Source organism: Gobio gobio (assembly GCF_949357685.1).
Source record: "Gobio gobio genome assembly, chromosome: 4".
Classification (NCBI taxonomy): domain Eukaryota; kingdom Metazoa; phylum Chordata; class Actinopteri; order Cypriniformes; family Gobionidae; genus Gobio; species Gobio gobio.
In genome coordinates this window covers 18,284,677-18,299,961 of record NC_137100.1, presented here as the reverse complement: position 1 = coordinate 18,299,961, position 15,285 = coordinate 18,284,677, and the positions used below count along the sequence as shown (strand labels likewise).

The following is a 15,285-nucleotide window of genomic DNA, read 5'->3' as shown; positions in this document are numbered from 1 at the left end:
TTTCACCGTGCTATTCAACAATGGAAAAGACAAAAGAAAAGCACCCCAAAATGCTCCCTTAAAGTTTGTTTTGTTGGAGAGGCAGGTATAGATACAGGAGCAATAAAGAAGGAGTTCCTTACTGGTAACTGTCTTTCATTTTTTTGGTGTATCAGTTGTTGTGAACAATATCTCGTTGATATTCTCTTCTTGTGCTGTTTAACTTACGTGCACTTATTGATTTTGGCAGACCTGATGAATGGAATTGAATTACGCTACTTTGAGCCTGGCCCTGACAACAAGGGAAAGAATCCTATATACTCAATAAGTGCCCTGGAGGAGAGCTACTTCAGGTTTTAAGAAAACCTTTTTATTGCATTAAGTTTTACTTATGTATTTTCCTTTTTTATGTGTGTGTGTGTGTATACACTACCAATCAAAAGTTTTGGTACACTTTGAATATAAAGTTATGAAAGTGTACTCAAAGTTTTGATTGGTGGTGTATATGCTTGAAATTTGTCTTTTAAATATCCTTAGGAGCTTTGGAGAGATCATTGCTTGCTCCTTGGCTCAAGGAGGTCCAGCACCTGACTTCATGCGCAATTGGTGCTACACCTATCTTGCTACAGGAGATTTTGACCGTGTGGTGTTAACCCCCGAAGATGTCACAGATGTAGAAACCATCGAATTGATTGAAAAGGTAAAGCTATAATAATGGTATATGCAATATTATGGGGTGGTTTCCCGGACAGGGATTAGACTAGTCGTCCAAACTGAAAATTTGCACTGATATATCTTAAAATACACCAGTGCACTTCGTTTTGACTCAAAATGCACACAAGTAATGTTTTAGTAAGGCATGTTTGTTAATACTACTTATATTTCATAATTAAACTAAGGCCTAATCCTGGTTTAAGATAATCCCTGTCCGGGAAACAGGGTTTAGACCGGACATGGTTTAGATTAATCCAGTACTAGGCTTTAGTTATATTAGGGCATTTAAGTAGTTAAACAAACCTTACAAAAAACAATACTGGTGTGCATCTTAAAAACAAAACAATGACACTGATATATACGTCAGTGCAAGGCGTTTTTAAATTAAAACAGCTCAAACATGCGTTTTAGTCTGGGACTAGGATGAGACCTGTCCGGGAAACCACCCATAAATGTTTTAAATGCAATTCATCTGCTGTATTAAATGAGTGTTTTGCCTATCTGTACACCTCAACAGAAAATAAATACCTTTAGTATATGCTCTCATATTTTGTGGAAAGCTATTTAACTAAGTTTGGGCACAAAATCCTCCTGAAGATGAAGTGTACTGTGTTTTTTTAAGAGCATAAAATATATTGTTCAATTACATACACTAGGTGTCCCATCAAAACAGTTAAAAAGTATGTGTGCACTGCATGTATCATGTAACCTGTATGTTACAGGTAAGAATAGCCACCGATGACGAATTACGGAGTCTCACTGATAATCTGCTTTCCTGTGGATATACGGGTCTCATAAAAACAGACAGAAAGGACCCAATAATAAGGTTTGTAGTCACTAAAATGTACCTCATTGATTTATCAACTGCTAAAGCTTTTTAAGTATATGTTATTGATGGATCTAAGTGTTTTCTAGTACTTTTTTTTATAAAAGCATAAAATCTAACATTATGCATAATTTATCTAGTGTTATTGAGAGTGGAATATGTTTATAGTAAAAAAAAAATATTTTATTCTTCAGAACAATCATTCTAAACTCCCTGGCCCGAGTTCTGCCCATGCTTGATCAAATGCGAAAAGGCTTGCAGCTCTACAACCTTCCAGATGTGATGGAACAACACATGGACCTCTGTCGGCTCTTGTTTGTGCCACTGCAGGATAACAAAGTAAAATCGTTTGAATTTAGTTGAAGCTAGGCATAAATTCTGTGATATTTATTATTCTTTTGTCTTTACTAGCCTGATGCAAACTTCCTTATGGCAAGCTGCAAACCTGACTTAAGTGAAAAAGGCACCTCAAGACATAATCTTGAACAAAGTATTCTGAACTACTTTCAAGATTTTCTTCAGGAACTAGAGGATGATGGTACAGAGCTTTAATTGTGCAGATTTGAGTTGCTTGAGTTTTTTTGTAAGTGAAAATTAAATGTAGTATTTTACTTTATTAGATGCAGTTCCTGAGCACTTTGCCGAAATCGAAGACTCAGACACTGAAGTGGTTTCAAACACCAAGACACTTACAGTTCCGGCTGTCCTGCAGTGGTTAACTGGCCAGGCACACAAGCCAGTACTACCAAGTGAGAGAAACAATTTTGAAATTCATGTGAAATTCAATCATGTCTGCCAACAGGAAGCACATACAATTTGTTTTCCAATAGTTAGTGCTTGTACCAAGACCATAACTTTTCCAGTGGCACACATGAGCTCTTACAGTGAGTTCAAACATGTACTAACTCTGGCTCTGCGTTTTGGGAATGTCTTTGGTAGAGTTTAATTTGTGGAACAATGAAGACAATGATTAATGTTTGGCACAGATTACATTTTATTTTGGTAAACATTGTAAAATCTTTTTTTACACTAAAAGTAAATGGCAAAATGAAAGTGCCATGATTGTTATCAGTTATTTTTGGTATATGCAATATCCTTGTTGTCACTGTTGTTCGAACAATGACCTTGTTAGTGATTGTTGTTCGAGTTGGCAAGAATTATTTGTATGTACTGTACCATGTTCAAATAAATGTCTCTGCCAAAGCATTGTGATGGTCCTTTAGGATTAATGGTAGTTTGTAGCTGTTCCATTTCTTCAGGACTAAATGGGCTGGAAATCTCTGGTACTTCAATGCCATAATGAGACCCGTGTGGGATCCCTACATTTTCCCAGTCAATGGTGTTGTCCTCAGCAGGCTGCAACAACACAAATGCAGACATTCATAGGGAGCTGTTCTGAACTGGCTATACTTTGTTTTAAACCGTAAAGTGTTTTTACAAGAATTTAAATGTTAAATTTATACTGTTATTGTGTGTATACCTGCTCAAGATGTTCTGGTTCAGTGGTGGAATGTTGAATATGGCCCATGACCCACAGCTGGTTTGGAGTTAGGTTTTGCTCCGTGCGTAGTGGGTGGTTGTCCCAACCATCGCAGAACTTTGCCAGGTCGTCGTTCAGCCGAGGTAGGAAGATGTAGTGAACGCAAAACATGTGAATGTTATTAGAAGGATCAAGTAGGCTATCTTCTTCCAGACCATGCAGAACCTCGTAGTAGATCTGGGTCACAGCCATCCATACGTCCCTCCATAAACGCTCGATTCTGAAATTGTTCATATTTTAGAGTGTAATTAATTTGCATTTTCAATTTCTAAGGATGTATTACAAATTTCACACACCTCTGATTATGTACACTCTTTCCTGACACAAAGCTGCCTCGTCCAGTCCCCCGCACTGTAAACATGCAGCGTGCTATGCCCAGGTTCTCGACCCCTTGATCACCTCTTACTCTGCATGTAGCGACAAAGAAAACTGTATGTCTTTTGAATTAAACCTGTCTTTCATACAAATCATTTTTTTGGCACATTTTAGTTCATATTCATGGTGTCTCAAAACAGCACATATAAGTTCACTTAGATGTTCTTAAAGGGATAGTTCACCGAAAAATGAAAATTGTCATCTTTTACTCACTCTCATGTTGTTACAAATCTGTATATATTTCTTTGTTCTGATGAACACAGAGGAAGCTTTTTTGAGGAATGTTTGTAACCAAACCATTCATGAGCCCATTCACTTCCATAGTATTCTTTTTTTGCTACTATGGAAGTGAATGGGGCTCATGGTCACTTTGGTTACAAACATACCTCACAATATCTTTCTTCGTGTTCACCAGAACAAATAAATTTATACAGATTTGTAACAACATGAGAGTGAGTAAATGACAGAATTTTCATTTTTGGATGAACTATCCTTTTACGATTCTTAATATACTAAAAATTCGTCTTTAGTACTTTAAGTACAAAATTAGTGTGTGAAAATAAAGCAGTATGGAAATGTACTTTTTTTTTTTTCACCTGGCCAGTCTTGGAAGAGTAAATAAGCATACCTTGACGGCCAACCAAACCGCTGCACAGATTCCAGGAAAAAAGCAAGCGCAGTGCTCGACTTGTTATTATTTGCAGCATTCAGGTACAGGACCTAACAACAACAAAATAATGTTATCCTGTCTGAGAGCCTATCAGGAACACACGAGCTGACTGACCAATGCACACATCATATTTACCTTTCTTGAGTAGCCATCCACATTGCCAAATATCACAATGTTGTACCTTACACAAGTAAAAAAAAAACATACTGTTAAACAATTTTAAAATTGTCAGATATGAAATTTGAAGATATTATTCTAACCATCCTAACCCACAGGAATAAATACAGAATTAAATATTTTTTTAACATTTTATGTTAATCATTGGCTTTAAAGATAAGAAGGCACTTTCAATACAAACCAATATGAGCACATAACTAACTACTGGTACTACTAGTGCTATATCATGCAAACCTTATTAGTTTATGATTGGTGTCGATGTGGACAAGTGACAGTGGACCCCGGACATAATAAGTTCGTCTCACTGTGCTCCCCATGCGTGTCATTCGGGACAGAACTCCAGCAGAGTCTATTCTGTGCATAGACCCTTTAATTCTGTCCCACTGAACACGATAGCCCTCGGACTGTAACAGTCCTTTGACAAGTCTGTATCCAGCATTAGGGACTCTTGCTTTAACAGCAGCAACTTTGTTGTCCAGTTCTTCATCTGACATAGAGCTGTATGAAGTCTTTGTTGAAATGCCAAGTTCTCTCATTCTTCTAAAAATTGTGCTATGACTAACACCGAGTAGATTGGCCACACACTTAACAGGTAATGGTATTTCAAAAAGATATGTCAGGAAATCAGCGGAAAGCACACATTTTGGGCGTCCCCTTTCCCCTTGCTCAAGTGTGAACAATATAGGTCGTTGTTCTTCCTCTATGCCAGCATGCACAAGTCTGCCTAATTGTTTCAGACCCTCTGTTATGGGGGAGGGTATATCAAAGATTCGGGATGCTGCATCAATTAAGATGTATTCTTGATTGCAAACATACTCCAAATAATCAAGGTCAACAGAAGACTGTTCAAGGATCCACTGAAGTCTTGTCGTCAGACGTTCCAGTATGTTACGTAGGATTTCCTAAACAAGGAACACTGCATTAGTCTTTTTGAGCTACAATAGACTAGCATTGCTTTAAATGTGTAATTTAAATGCATTGTATTAAATTGTAAATTACAAATGATCATTTCTTTAATGAATGTGAAAACTGTTTCATTTAAATGATTAAAATGCATCAGTCCATAAACTAACTGGCTACTGCTGTTGCTAGTTTTCCCTCTGCTGGCTGTTGGTTATTTGCCTAGGTTGCAGGTTTTAGACAAATGCCTATTAATGACTTTTTAAAATTGCAGCTTTAGCCATTACAAATAAACACAAAACTCATTCACTATTAAGTCGCATACGCATCAACATGTGTTATTTGAAATATTTTAAACTTACGTTTTCTCCTGACTCCATGGCTTCAGTAAACCAGGTGAGCAGATGAGTTGCAATTATTCCTCCATCTGTTGTTGTTGGCAATTAACTCCAAAGTCGCAATTCTGAACTCTAGTGGCAGTTCGTAGTAATGCAGTTCAATTGATCAGTGATCGTCTTGTCAAGCCTTAATCCATGACGTGTTTCCGGTTGGAAGATATAATCGAGAGCGAGGAGAATTTTCAAACAGAGAGAGCGCAGATGATAACGCGACCGAGCTGCCAATCCGAAAACGAATTCGATCACACTGAGACATCGCTGCCACCTTCAAACCTGTGCTGGATCACAATTTATTCGCTCGTGATGACAGCTTTACTTGCCACAAGATTATGTTTCATCTGTTCAGTTTCTGTTTTTACGCTCTCGATTTCTGTTTCTGTGCTTGCTTATATTGTGTGTGCGCTCTCATAATAAAGACAGCTATATGACGCCATAGTTCCTATCTTCCTTTTATTCAGCCGCTTCACGTTAGAGATTTCCCATAGGGATTTCCTGAAAACGAACGATTAGTTACTTCTTCTAGGGCAAATATGGAGTTTCCGCTCGAGGGCGCCCTCTGGCCTCCAGTATGAATTCAACTTTTTGGTTACAAATGAGAAATCATACTTCTCTCTAAATAAATAATTATCATAGTAAAACAACGGTAATAAGAGAGTGTTTATCTACAGTTCATGCTCTATATGACAATCCATATGTTTTTCTTAAATATACAGTTGTTTTTTTCCCGACAGTGGATGCATAAGAGGCTCATATTTAATATTAAAGACAGACTTTAAGAATTTGATATCACAGAAAAAGCACAGCTTTTTATAATAATTTTACAATAAATCCTTAGACCTTTCTAATGATTTTAGTCATAGGTTGTCTGCATATTAACAGTTTTTGTTAAATAAGTTTTCTGTAAAATATAAATATTATTATTATTAGTAGTAGTAGTATTATATTGTTATATTTATTCTTAAATACTCTATTTTTAATAATGGAAATTGTAATAGTAATATTTCTTATTTTGTTAAATATTTGTATTTAGCAATAATAATAATCATAATGATTATTATTAGTCATATTAATATATAAACACAATGTAATACACACTTTTCATTTGTAAATTTTTTTTACCAGACTAATCACAATTATATATTTCCCCCAAATCGTGCAGCCCTACTTTGTGTATTTTTTTTAACTAGTTCTCAGAGTAAAATCTTTTTTTTTTTCAGAAGTCTATTTTCTGTTTCTCTTTCTTACAGATTAATGTTGTTTTTTGCGCACCACAACCTTACCTTTACAATCGAGATTTATGGCCTTTTTGGACAGACAGAGCTCTCAGCTTCTCCAGGTTATACTGAGCAAAGGTGGAGTCCTCCGTGAAAAAACTAAGGACACTCTTATAAAGTTATGGATCAGGTATTGGTTGCATGTGAACAAAATTGCTTATGGCAATCAATTTAGTAGTGTTTTGGTCTAATAAAAACAATACATCTTTTACATTTTGGAGAGTCACATACATCTGAAGGGAGAGCCTGCTGAAGTGCCTGATCATGTACCTTGGTGAAGAGACAAGCTGTCTGATCAAAGAATACCAGGTAATGTAGACAGTGCAAAATACTGAAATTTTCTCCAACCATGTTTGCCGTAAAGTATTATTTCACTACCAAATCAAAACTTCCCCATGTTTTACTCGCCCTCAAGGCATCCTAACTGAATATGGTTATATTCTTGAAGAACCATACAGGCAAAGTTAAAATCCTACGTATCATTTTACTTCCAAGCGGTAGAATGGGAGTGAATTGTTGACTTTTTTAAGCTTCAAATAGTGCATCCATCGATCAAATAATGCTCGACACGGCTCTGTGGTCTTAACAAAGGTCTTCTCTCAAACCTTGAGGGTGAGTAAAACGTGTTTTTCAAAAAAAAATTTGATTTGGTAGTGACATATCGCTTTAAAGTAGCTCAAGTAATTGTGTTATCATTTGATGTGAATGGGGGCTGTACTGTTTTGTTACCAACATTGTTCAAAATTCTGCAGAGGACAGTAATTCATACAGGTTTGAAATGACAAGAGGGCATGTAAATGATGACAGAAATTTGAATGTGAACTACTTCTTTAAAAGGGGTTGCTTCACCCAAAAATGAATTTTGAGCACTGTTGAGTAGATTGATAAATGCCTCTGATTGGCCATTGTGGTACTGCACTCAACAAATATGTCTGTGATTGTCTACAATGGTCAACACATGGGAGCGTTTGATTGTACAAATGTTAAAGGGATAGTTCACCCAAAAACAAAAAGTGTATGTTTTTCTGCTTACCCCCAGGCCATCTGAGATGTATGTGTGTTTGTTTCTTCAGTAGAACACAAATTAAATGTTTTAATTCCAACCATTGCAGTATGTCAGTCGTATAATTGATGTCACTTGGGTCCGTTTATAGTATGAGAGCAATAAGAGTAAAAAAAACACAGACATAAGAATCCATATTAAACCCTGCGACTTGTGACGATACATTGATGTCTTACTAATGAGGAATCTATGTATATCTATGATCTTACTCGCCGGAAGTGATGGTGGTGGGAAGCGTGATTACATTCGTCTGATAGGAGGTAAACTAATACCATAAGTACTGTTGGGTTTCTCGCAGAAACCGATTGTTTCGTGTCTTAAGACATCAATGTATCATCACGAGCCGCAGGGTTTTATATGGATTCGTACGTCTGTTTTTTTTAACTCTCATAGCTCTCATACAATAAACAGGCCCCATTGACATCAATTATACGACTGACACACTGCAACGGCTGAAGTTAAAAGTCTTCATTTGTGTTTTACTGAAGAAACAAACACGCCTACATCTGATGCCCTGGGGGTAAGCAGATAAACATCAAATTTTCGTTTTTGGGTGAGCAATCCGTTTAAGTGTTTAAAAGCATTTTCAAAGCCAAAGAGAGTGTAAAAGTACGTCTTCACCCAAAAATGACAATTTTGTCATCACTTACTCTTGTAATAAACCGTACAAATTTTATTTTTACGCTGAACAGAAAATTAAGATATTTTAATGAAAGTTAGCAACAGACGTTTGGGCTCTACATTGACCTCCATAGTAGGATAGCTAACTAATTTTTGTAATACATTTTCAGATGAAGGGGTGTTTTTTTTTTTTCTTCCACAGTCCCTCAATTACTCTCTGTTCTTGTATGTTTTTAGGCTGACCAGAGGGAGGAAGCGGAGAGAGAATTTGAAAAGACCACCATGGCATTTTTTGTGATTCGTGAAAGTCGTGCACTGGACATTTCCATTGTCATTGACATTTTGGAAGTACTAAATGAGTTGTCCTCTGTTGCATGAGCCTGTGACATGATGTTTGGACTGAGTTATACACTGAACTTAAAATATCCAGAAGGACTCAAATATGCATTTTTATAATGTTTACATTGTTAGACAGTGTGTATTTGTGTACTGTACGTATTGTAAAAAATTTTATTATGACTAAATAAATTGTCAAAAGTGTTATGCTTGAAGTCATTCATCTTAGACAGATGATAAAATTACACATTCTGAAAGTAAATAAATTTCTTTATATTAAATTAATATTTTAAATTGTATTTGGTTGGATATTTGGTTAGATGTAAAGTAAATGAATTAAGTTAATACAAAGTTGATAAAAAGTTTTTAAGTTGATAAAAAGTAAAGTAATTAGTTGTAACAAGTCGACGCAAATTTTTTACTTTGATCCAATGAAACACTTTTTTCAGTGAACCGTGCTCATTGGGACTTTCAATGCTGCAGAAATTTTTCTGTACCCTTCCGCAGATCTGTGCCTCAATACAATCCTTTCTCGGAGGTCTACAGACAATTCCTCGGACTTCTGACACGCACTGTTAACTGTGGGACCTTATATAGACAGGTGTGTGCCTTTCCAAATCATGTCCAATCAACTGAATTTTACCACAGGTAAAAACATCTCAAGGATGATCAGTGGAAACAGGATGCACCTGAGCTTAATTTTAAATGTTATGGCAAAGGCTGTGAATACTTGTGTAAATTTGCAAAGATTTCAATCAAACTTCTTTCATGTTGTCATTATGGGGTATTGTTTGTAGAATTGAGGAAAAAAAATAATGAATTGAATCCATTTTGGAATAAGGCTGTAACATAACAAAATGTGGAAAAAGTGAAGCGCTGTGAATACTTTCCGGATGCACTGTAGCCTATGGACTGACTAGGGAGCAGTACTACATATGGAGGAATCTCTGCGGTAGGTCCTACATGAAAAGGGATGGAACTACTACAAACACTGAGAGGGAGCAGACCAAGATCTGTCATGGGAAGACACAGGTTTACAGTCCGGAAAATCATACATTTAAATTAAAATGATCAACTTAAACATTTTAGCTGTGGAAACTTGGCTAGCTTTAACTAGCTAATTCAATAAATATGCTACCTTGCTAATTGGTAACACAATGCTTTCATAGCATAGCATAGCACTTGTTGAATGAGTACAGCAATATAGATGTTACGTCCCGGTAGTTGTTTGTGCCTCTGTGTATGTTCTCTTTCTTTCTCCAGCCTCCTGTCAATTTCTTAGGCACGCCTACACGGCCATCCTGTGGAAGCTCAGCTGTCCATCTTCATTAACTGGCGTGACGTCATGATATCCTGTCTAGTGCCAGAGTTTAAAAGAGCGACAGGCACGGACATGGGGACGGCTTTGCTTTCCTGTCTCTTTGTGCTCGTTGTTTAATCTGGTTAGATTAGTTTTTGTTAGGTTTAGTGATCTACTTACTTTGTACAGTTGAGTTGTCTTTTCATTTTCTCGTCTGTTATTTTTGATTGGATTGACCGTCTCCTTGGTCCATGGGAAAACTGGACAGGTAGTATGTCACGTGACGTACATTTTGCAACACCCAGTGACTTTAATGTATAGAGACACCAGTTTAGAAGTAAGCGCCACTTTTGTATGTTTTGTATTGTTAGAAAGGATAGGTAAGTTAGGGTGTGAGAAACGCTGAAGACTTGCTTTCATCAGTTAGGTTAGATGTTGAACTTGAGTTAGATTGGTTATTGTATATATTTTACTTTGCTATATTGTTATTTTTCATTATTTCTATCATTCTTATTATTATTATTACTATTATTATTATTATTATCTCACGTTTGTTTCCCCTTGATTTTACAATAAATTGTTTATTGGCAGTTTGGTAGCGGTTTGCCGCCATCACTAGCACACGTAATATGATCACAATCTCAATGTTGCCTCTTCCAGTCTTAGACCAAAATCGGGAGGTTAATAATTAACAAATCTGTTCTCAAACCAAGCTCATGATCCAGTTGTCACCATGATAACAGAAACATAACAGAAACTCTTCTAAAATAACATGGCAAAACATTAAACACTACTAAATCTCCCACTTAACATTAATCTTGCACAAAAAAAAACTTATATACAAGTTCATAAAACTCAAAACAATTAAACATTATTCAAAGTTTTTCCTCAACAAATTTCAATTGCATTGAAGAATGCCAAAGCAGGAAAACATTATCTTGTGTTCTTTTTAAAATACCCCTTTAATCTAGTCTCATCTTCCTGTCTTAACATGCTTTAAATGCTCAGCTATTTTACTTACTTATTTGGTCTTCTCTGCATTTATTATTGTTGTATTTTCCCCCCCTTCTCTTTCCTCTGGTGTTTGGTCTTGTTCTCCCTAATGGTGCTATTTGTTATCTATCTTTTAACTGTATTTTCTTTCTTATCTGTATATTTCTTTCTTTATTTGTAATGTGTCATTGTTCTTGATACAAAAAAAGTGTGCAGCATCCGAATTGGGATGCAGCTACGGTTTCTTTTTGAGCGCTTGACAAACTGACCAACTCAAGTGAATTCCATAAACGAAGCTCCGTTTTATTATTTAATAACAATATAGATTACAGTTTGTAAAATAAACTCCATATTTTTGGTTGTGGTCTCATTACATTTGCACGGCTTAACCAGCAGATGTCGTTATAGCTTGCGTTGGTTACTAGTGTTCAGAACAACGCTGTGCACTGCACGCCACTTCACTTGGGGCGCTGTTACATTGTTTATACGTGATATTTACAGCAGATTTTTACGACCTGAAGAAGATTACCTCTTTTTTTTGGAGTAACTCTCATCTCTTTCCCGTTGGGTCGCAATTATACAAAAACTTTAACATCAAGAAGGCTCACATGGCAACAGAGAGCGAAGAGAACGGCACGGAAATGCAAACTGAGGTCTGAATATGTTGTCACATGTCACAGTGAAATATTAGCGCTGAAGCTATAGCTAGCAAGCAATGATAAGTTTGGCAGTGCCTTTATTAGATACATTTTTTTAATAAAATATATATATATTTTTTCAAAATGATCAGCCTTATGTTAGATGATTACTTCTGAAAGGAAACAATTATATGTGGCTACGTATTCTGAATCCATTGATTTGGGTTATGTTAATGTTTTACCTCTGTGTTGTTGATGACAAACTTAATGTTGTGTCTCAGGTGGAGGAGTCTGCGTATTCGCTGGCTCGGTGTAAGCTGGAGAACCTCCTCAATAAGAGCATGAGGATTCGGATGACAGATGGGCGCACCCTGGTGGGACTCTTCCTGTGCACAGACCGAGACTGCAACGTCATCCTGGGATCTGCACAAGAATTCCTCAAATCCACAGGTACCCAGTACACCCCAGTCACACACCTAATGCTTTATAAACACTTAATCATTATAACTGTTATTAAACTTACCAGCTTACCACTAACTATTTGTGCTATGGGTACTTTAAAAACACAATTCATTTGCTTGTTGGAGAGGCAAGGCTCCAAACTAACATTAGAGTCAATTGCCGGGCCAGTGCGAGCCAGGGCTAACAACATGGCAGGTGGAGCCAATAGCCTTGGACCTCAACCACTGAGGAAAAAAACAAGTTGTGCCTTAACACGATGATGATGCAACAAAAAAAAAGCAATCGGAGGAGGTTTGAGCGATCTCTCCTTTCTCACAATACTGTTATCCCTTAAGCCAGAGCAATAGAGGGAGCTCACAGACAGAAAACATGAGTTATGAGTTATACAAGTAGATGTTTTCTATGACATGCTGTATATGCAGATGTATTAATTCGGTATCAACAAAGGCACAGGGAAGAGACCGATAAAACATGAAACCAAATAGGCTTTCCTGTAGCTCAAACTGTAGAGCATGGCGCTAGCAACGCCAACGTCATGGGTTCGATTCCCAGGGAAAGCAAGAACTGACAAAAAATGTAAAATGTGTACCTTGAATGCAATGTAAGTCGCTTTGGATAAAAGCGTCTGCCAAATGCATAAATGTAAATGTAATAATACTAACTTTAAATAAATACACGATTATAATCATTTGATGATGTTCTTCAAGCTGTTTCTGGTATTTTCCATAAACAGGTGTATTTATTATCGCTATGGTTATCATAAGTAGCATTTAGCATCCCATATAAATATATTTCTGCCACATGATCAGAAACCACATCGGCTCGTAAGGAAGTTATTTCAAACACTTGCTTGTGTCTCAAAGTAAATTTGGTAGCACCAGTAGGGGTGATATAGTATTTAAATATTGTATTTCACTATTTTACTAAAACCATGTTGCTAAAACATGTAATATGGATTACATGTTATTTGTAGTATTACTTGATTCATGACAGTAACACCTTTAAAAAATGGTCAATCTTTTTTTTTTTAATTGAAAAATTAAAATATATGTTGACCATTGCGTTGGGACACTACAGCCCTTGATTGATAGTAGTCACAGGTAAAACCATGTATGTCTCCTCGGTACCATGGTTAAGTTAAAAATATATTTATATTCTTTTCCACAGATTCTTTCTCACAAGGTGAGCCCAGAGTGTTGGGACTAGCTATGATCCCCGGCCATCATGTGGTTTCTATAGAAGTGGAATCTGAAAGTCTTCAGACCACCACCCATGGACTCTGACAACTTTAGGGATATTTGGGGTCACCATATGGACTATAGAGAATGTAGTTTCCACACACACTTGTGTCTGGAACTACAGAGATGGCAGTAAAGATCCACTATAGCTGGAGTTACTGTAACACAAATGGATTTTTTCCTTATTTTTCAGGGAAATGCAATACACAGTGGATTGGTCCTCTTGTGTTGAAACAAAAATAATAACGGCATGACTTGTAAACTGTACCCTTTTGCTTGTGTGTTTGCTTGTTTGTGTGCAGTTCACATTGTGTGTGTAGTTATTGACAATTAGTTATTGTAATTTTTCAATAAGAGATTAATAAACATTCTGATATTTGCATGGTTATTGAACCATTTATTAATATTTCCTCATAACCTCATATCACCAGCAGAGGTCATTCACATACCTTTATTTGATTACATGTCGATTATTATTGCACAAATATAAACAAAATGGAATCTTTCAACTGTGCTGAAATTGAGTGATTTAGGGTGCTAATACATACAGTCATTGCCAGAATTATTGGCACCCCTGGTAAATATGATCAAAGATGGCTGTAAAAATAAATCTGCGTTTATCCTGATCTTGCATTCAAAAAATGTACAAAATTCGAACCTTTAATTGAAGTAACGGAATTGAAAGCGGGGGGAAACTCATTACGAAATAAATGTTTTTCTCCAAAACACATTGAAAACAATTATTGGCACACCTAAAATTGTTTATGTGTAAAATAACTCTGAAGTTGTATTCCCATTAATATATAATTTTTTATAAACCAGGGTGACTAGAAACATGAAATTGTTTAGCTATGACTTCTTGTTTCACAGGAGTAGGAATATGATGAATCACAAAGGCCAAATTCCCTTAATCATCCATCACAATAAGTAAAATCAAAGAATATAGTTCTGATGTGCAGCAAAAGATTGTTGAGTTTCACAAAATAGAAAATGGCTGAAAGAAAAAAGCTAAAACCATTGAAAATACCCATTTCCACCATCAGGAGGACAATAGTTAAGACGTTCCAATCTACTAAAGATGATACGAATCTGCCTGGAAGAGGACGTGTATATCGTCCTAGTGCACGGCGAAGAGAAGAGTGGCTCTCCAAGGATCATAGATGGAGAATTGCAGAGATTAGTTGAGTGTTGGGGTCAGAAAGCATTAAAGGGTAACTAAACCCCTGCTCGGAGCTTAACTCCACCCACTGGCAATTTTCAAAAAATGCTGGAAAAGTGGGCAGAGCCCGGCGGACACAGAGGGGACGAACCGAGGGCGGGGCTGAGCGGAGGGTGTGCACCTGAGACCCGCAGTGACGGATTGATTGACAGCTGTCAGACTCGCGAGTCGCAAAGATGGAGAATGACTGGAGAAAAATCAGACAACCCCTACATCACCACATGTTGTTCGGGAAGGTTTCAAGAAAATTCTCCTTGTTCATCCAAAAACAAATTCCAGCATATTCAGTTTTCAGACACGACTGGAACTTAAAAAGGGAACCATGTCAACGGTTAAATATACTGTTGGATCTAGGGCTGGGCGATATGGCCCAACATAATTATCACGATATAATTTTCCATGTCAGTCGATATCGATAATTAGCACGATAAATGTCAAATCTTTATTTCTTTAAAGTTTAAAGGCATATTTTTGCCCCTGAGTGAAAGATGTAGAAAACAGACAGTTAATTGTGGTTTTAAACTATCCTTTATTGTCAAAACATGACAAACACTTCCCAAAC

The 15,285-nt window shown here is 36.6% G+C and overlaps 3 protein-coding genes and 1 long non-coding RNA gene across 5 annotated transcripts; 3 read left to right on the top strand and 1 right to left on the bottom strand.

The window, feature by feature from the left end:
- Positions 1 to 234: 234 nt before the first annotated feature.
- Positions 235 to 2,724, top strand: LOC307125389 (G2/M phase-specific E3 ubiquitin-protein ligase-like; the record flags this gene model as incomplete). Its single annotated transcript, XM_079815235.1, has 6 exons — positions 235 to 332; positions 517 to 679; positions 1,416 to 1,519; positions 1,714 to 1,858; positions 1,931 to 2,057; positions 2,140 to 2,724. 6 exons carry the CDS (start codon positions 235 to 237, stop codon positions 2,463 to 2,465), a joined length of 963 nt encoding a protein of 320 aa, XP_079671361.1. The 3' UTR covers positions 2,466 to 2,724.
- Positions 2,491 to 6,097, bottom strand: LOC307124905 (uncharacterized protein). Of its 2 annotated transcripts, none has more exons than XM_079814399.1 (7): positions 5,544 to 6,071; positions 4,516 to 5,183; positions 4,240 to 4,285; positions 4,063 to 4,154; positions 3,356 to 3,466; positions 3,000 to 3,279; positions 2,491 to 2,875 (listed from the first exon to the last, which is right to left on the bottom strand). In XM_079814399.1, exons 1-7 carry the CDS (start codon positions 5,559 to 5,561, stop codon positions 2,648 to 2,650), a joined length of 1,443 nt encoding a protein of 480 aa, XP_079670525.1. In that variant the 5' UTR covers positions 5,562 to 6,071; the 3' UTR covers positions 2,491 to 2,647. The 2 variants fall into 2 exon arrangements, with proteins under 2 accessions (XP_079670525.1, XP_079670526.1); XM_079814400.1 differs by having other exon boundaries at positions 2,492 to 2,875; positions 5,098 to 5,183; positions 5,544 to 6,097.
- Positions 6,098 to 6,852: 755 nt separating this feature from the next.
- Positions 6,853 to 8,899, top strand: LOC307124906. Its single transcript, XR_013816304.1, has 3 exons — positions 6,853 to 6,983; positions 7,075 to 7,162; positions 8,775 to 8,899. It is a non-coding gene; the product is annotated as an uncharacterized lncRNA (long non-coding RNA).
- Positions 8,900 to 10,228: 1,329 nt separating this feature from the next.
- Positions 10,229 to 13,886, top strand: naa38 (N-alpha-acetyltransferase 38, NatC auxiliary subunit). The gene is made up of 4 exons (XM_079814398.1): positions 10,229 to 10,389; positions 11,383 to 11,819; positions 12,086 to 12,254; positions 13,434 to 13,886. The coding sequence occupies exons 2-4, from the start codon at positions 11,775 to 11,777 to the stop codon at positions 13,547 to 13,549; spliced, it is 330 nt and encodes a 109-aa protein (XP_079670524.1). The 5' UTR covers positions 10,229 to 10,389; positions 11,383 to 11,774; the 3' UTR covers positions 13,550 to 13,886.
- Positions 13,887 to 15,285: the final 1,399 nt, after the last annotated feature.

Excerpts from the sequence above, each read along its gene's own strand:
- LOC307124905 (XM_079814399.1), bottom strand. Across the intron at positions 3,467-4,062 it reads CGGTTTGGTTGGCCGTCAAG|AGTAAGAGGTGATCAAGGGG; the intron begins GTATGCTTATTT and ends CGCTACATGCAG. Across the intron at positions 2,876-2,999 it reads AACCAGAACATCTTGAGCAG|CCTGCTGAGGACAACACCAT; the intron begins GTATACACACAA and ends GTGTTGTTGCAG.
- naa38 (XM_079814398.1), top strand. The coding sequence starts at position 11,775 with ATGGCAACAGAGAGCGAAGAGAACGGCACGGAAATGCAAACTGAG. Across the intron at positions 11,820-12,085 it reads GCACGGAAATGCAAACTGAG|GTGGAGGAGTCTGCGTATTC; the intron begins GTCTGAATATGT and ends GTTGTGTCTCAG. Across the intron at positions 12,255-13,433 it reads AGAATTCCTCAAATCCACAG|ATTCTTTCTCACAAGGTGAG; the intron begins GTACCCAGTACA and ends TCTTTTCCACAG.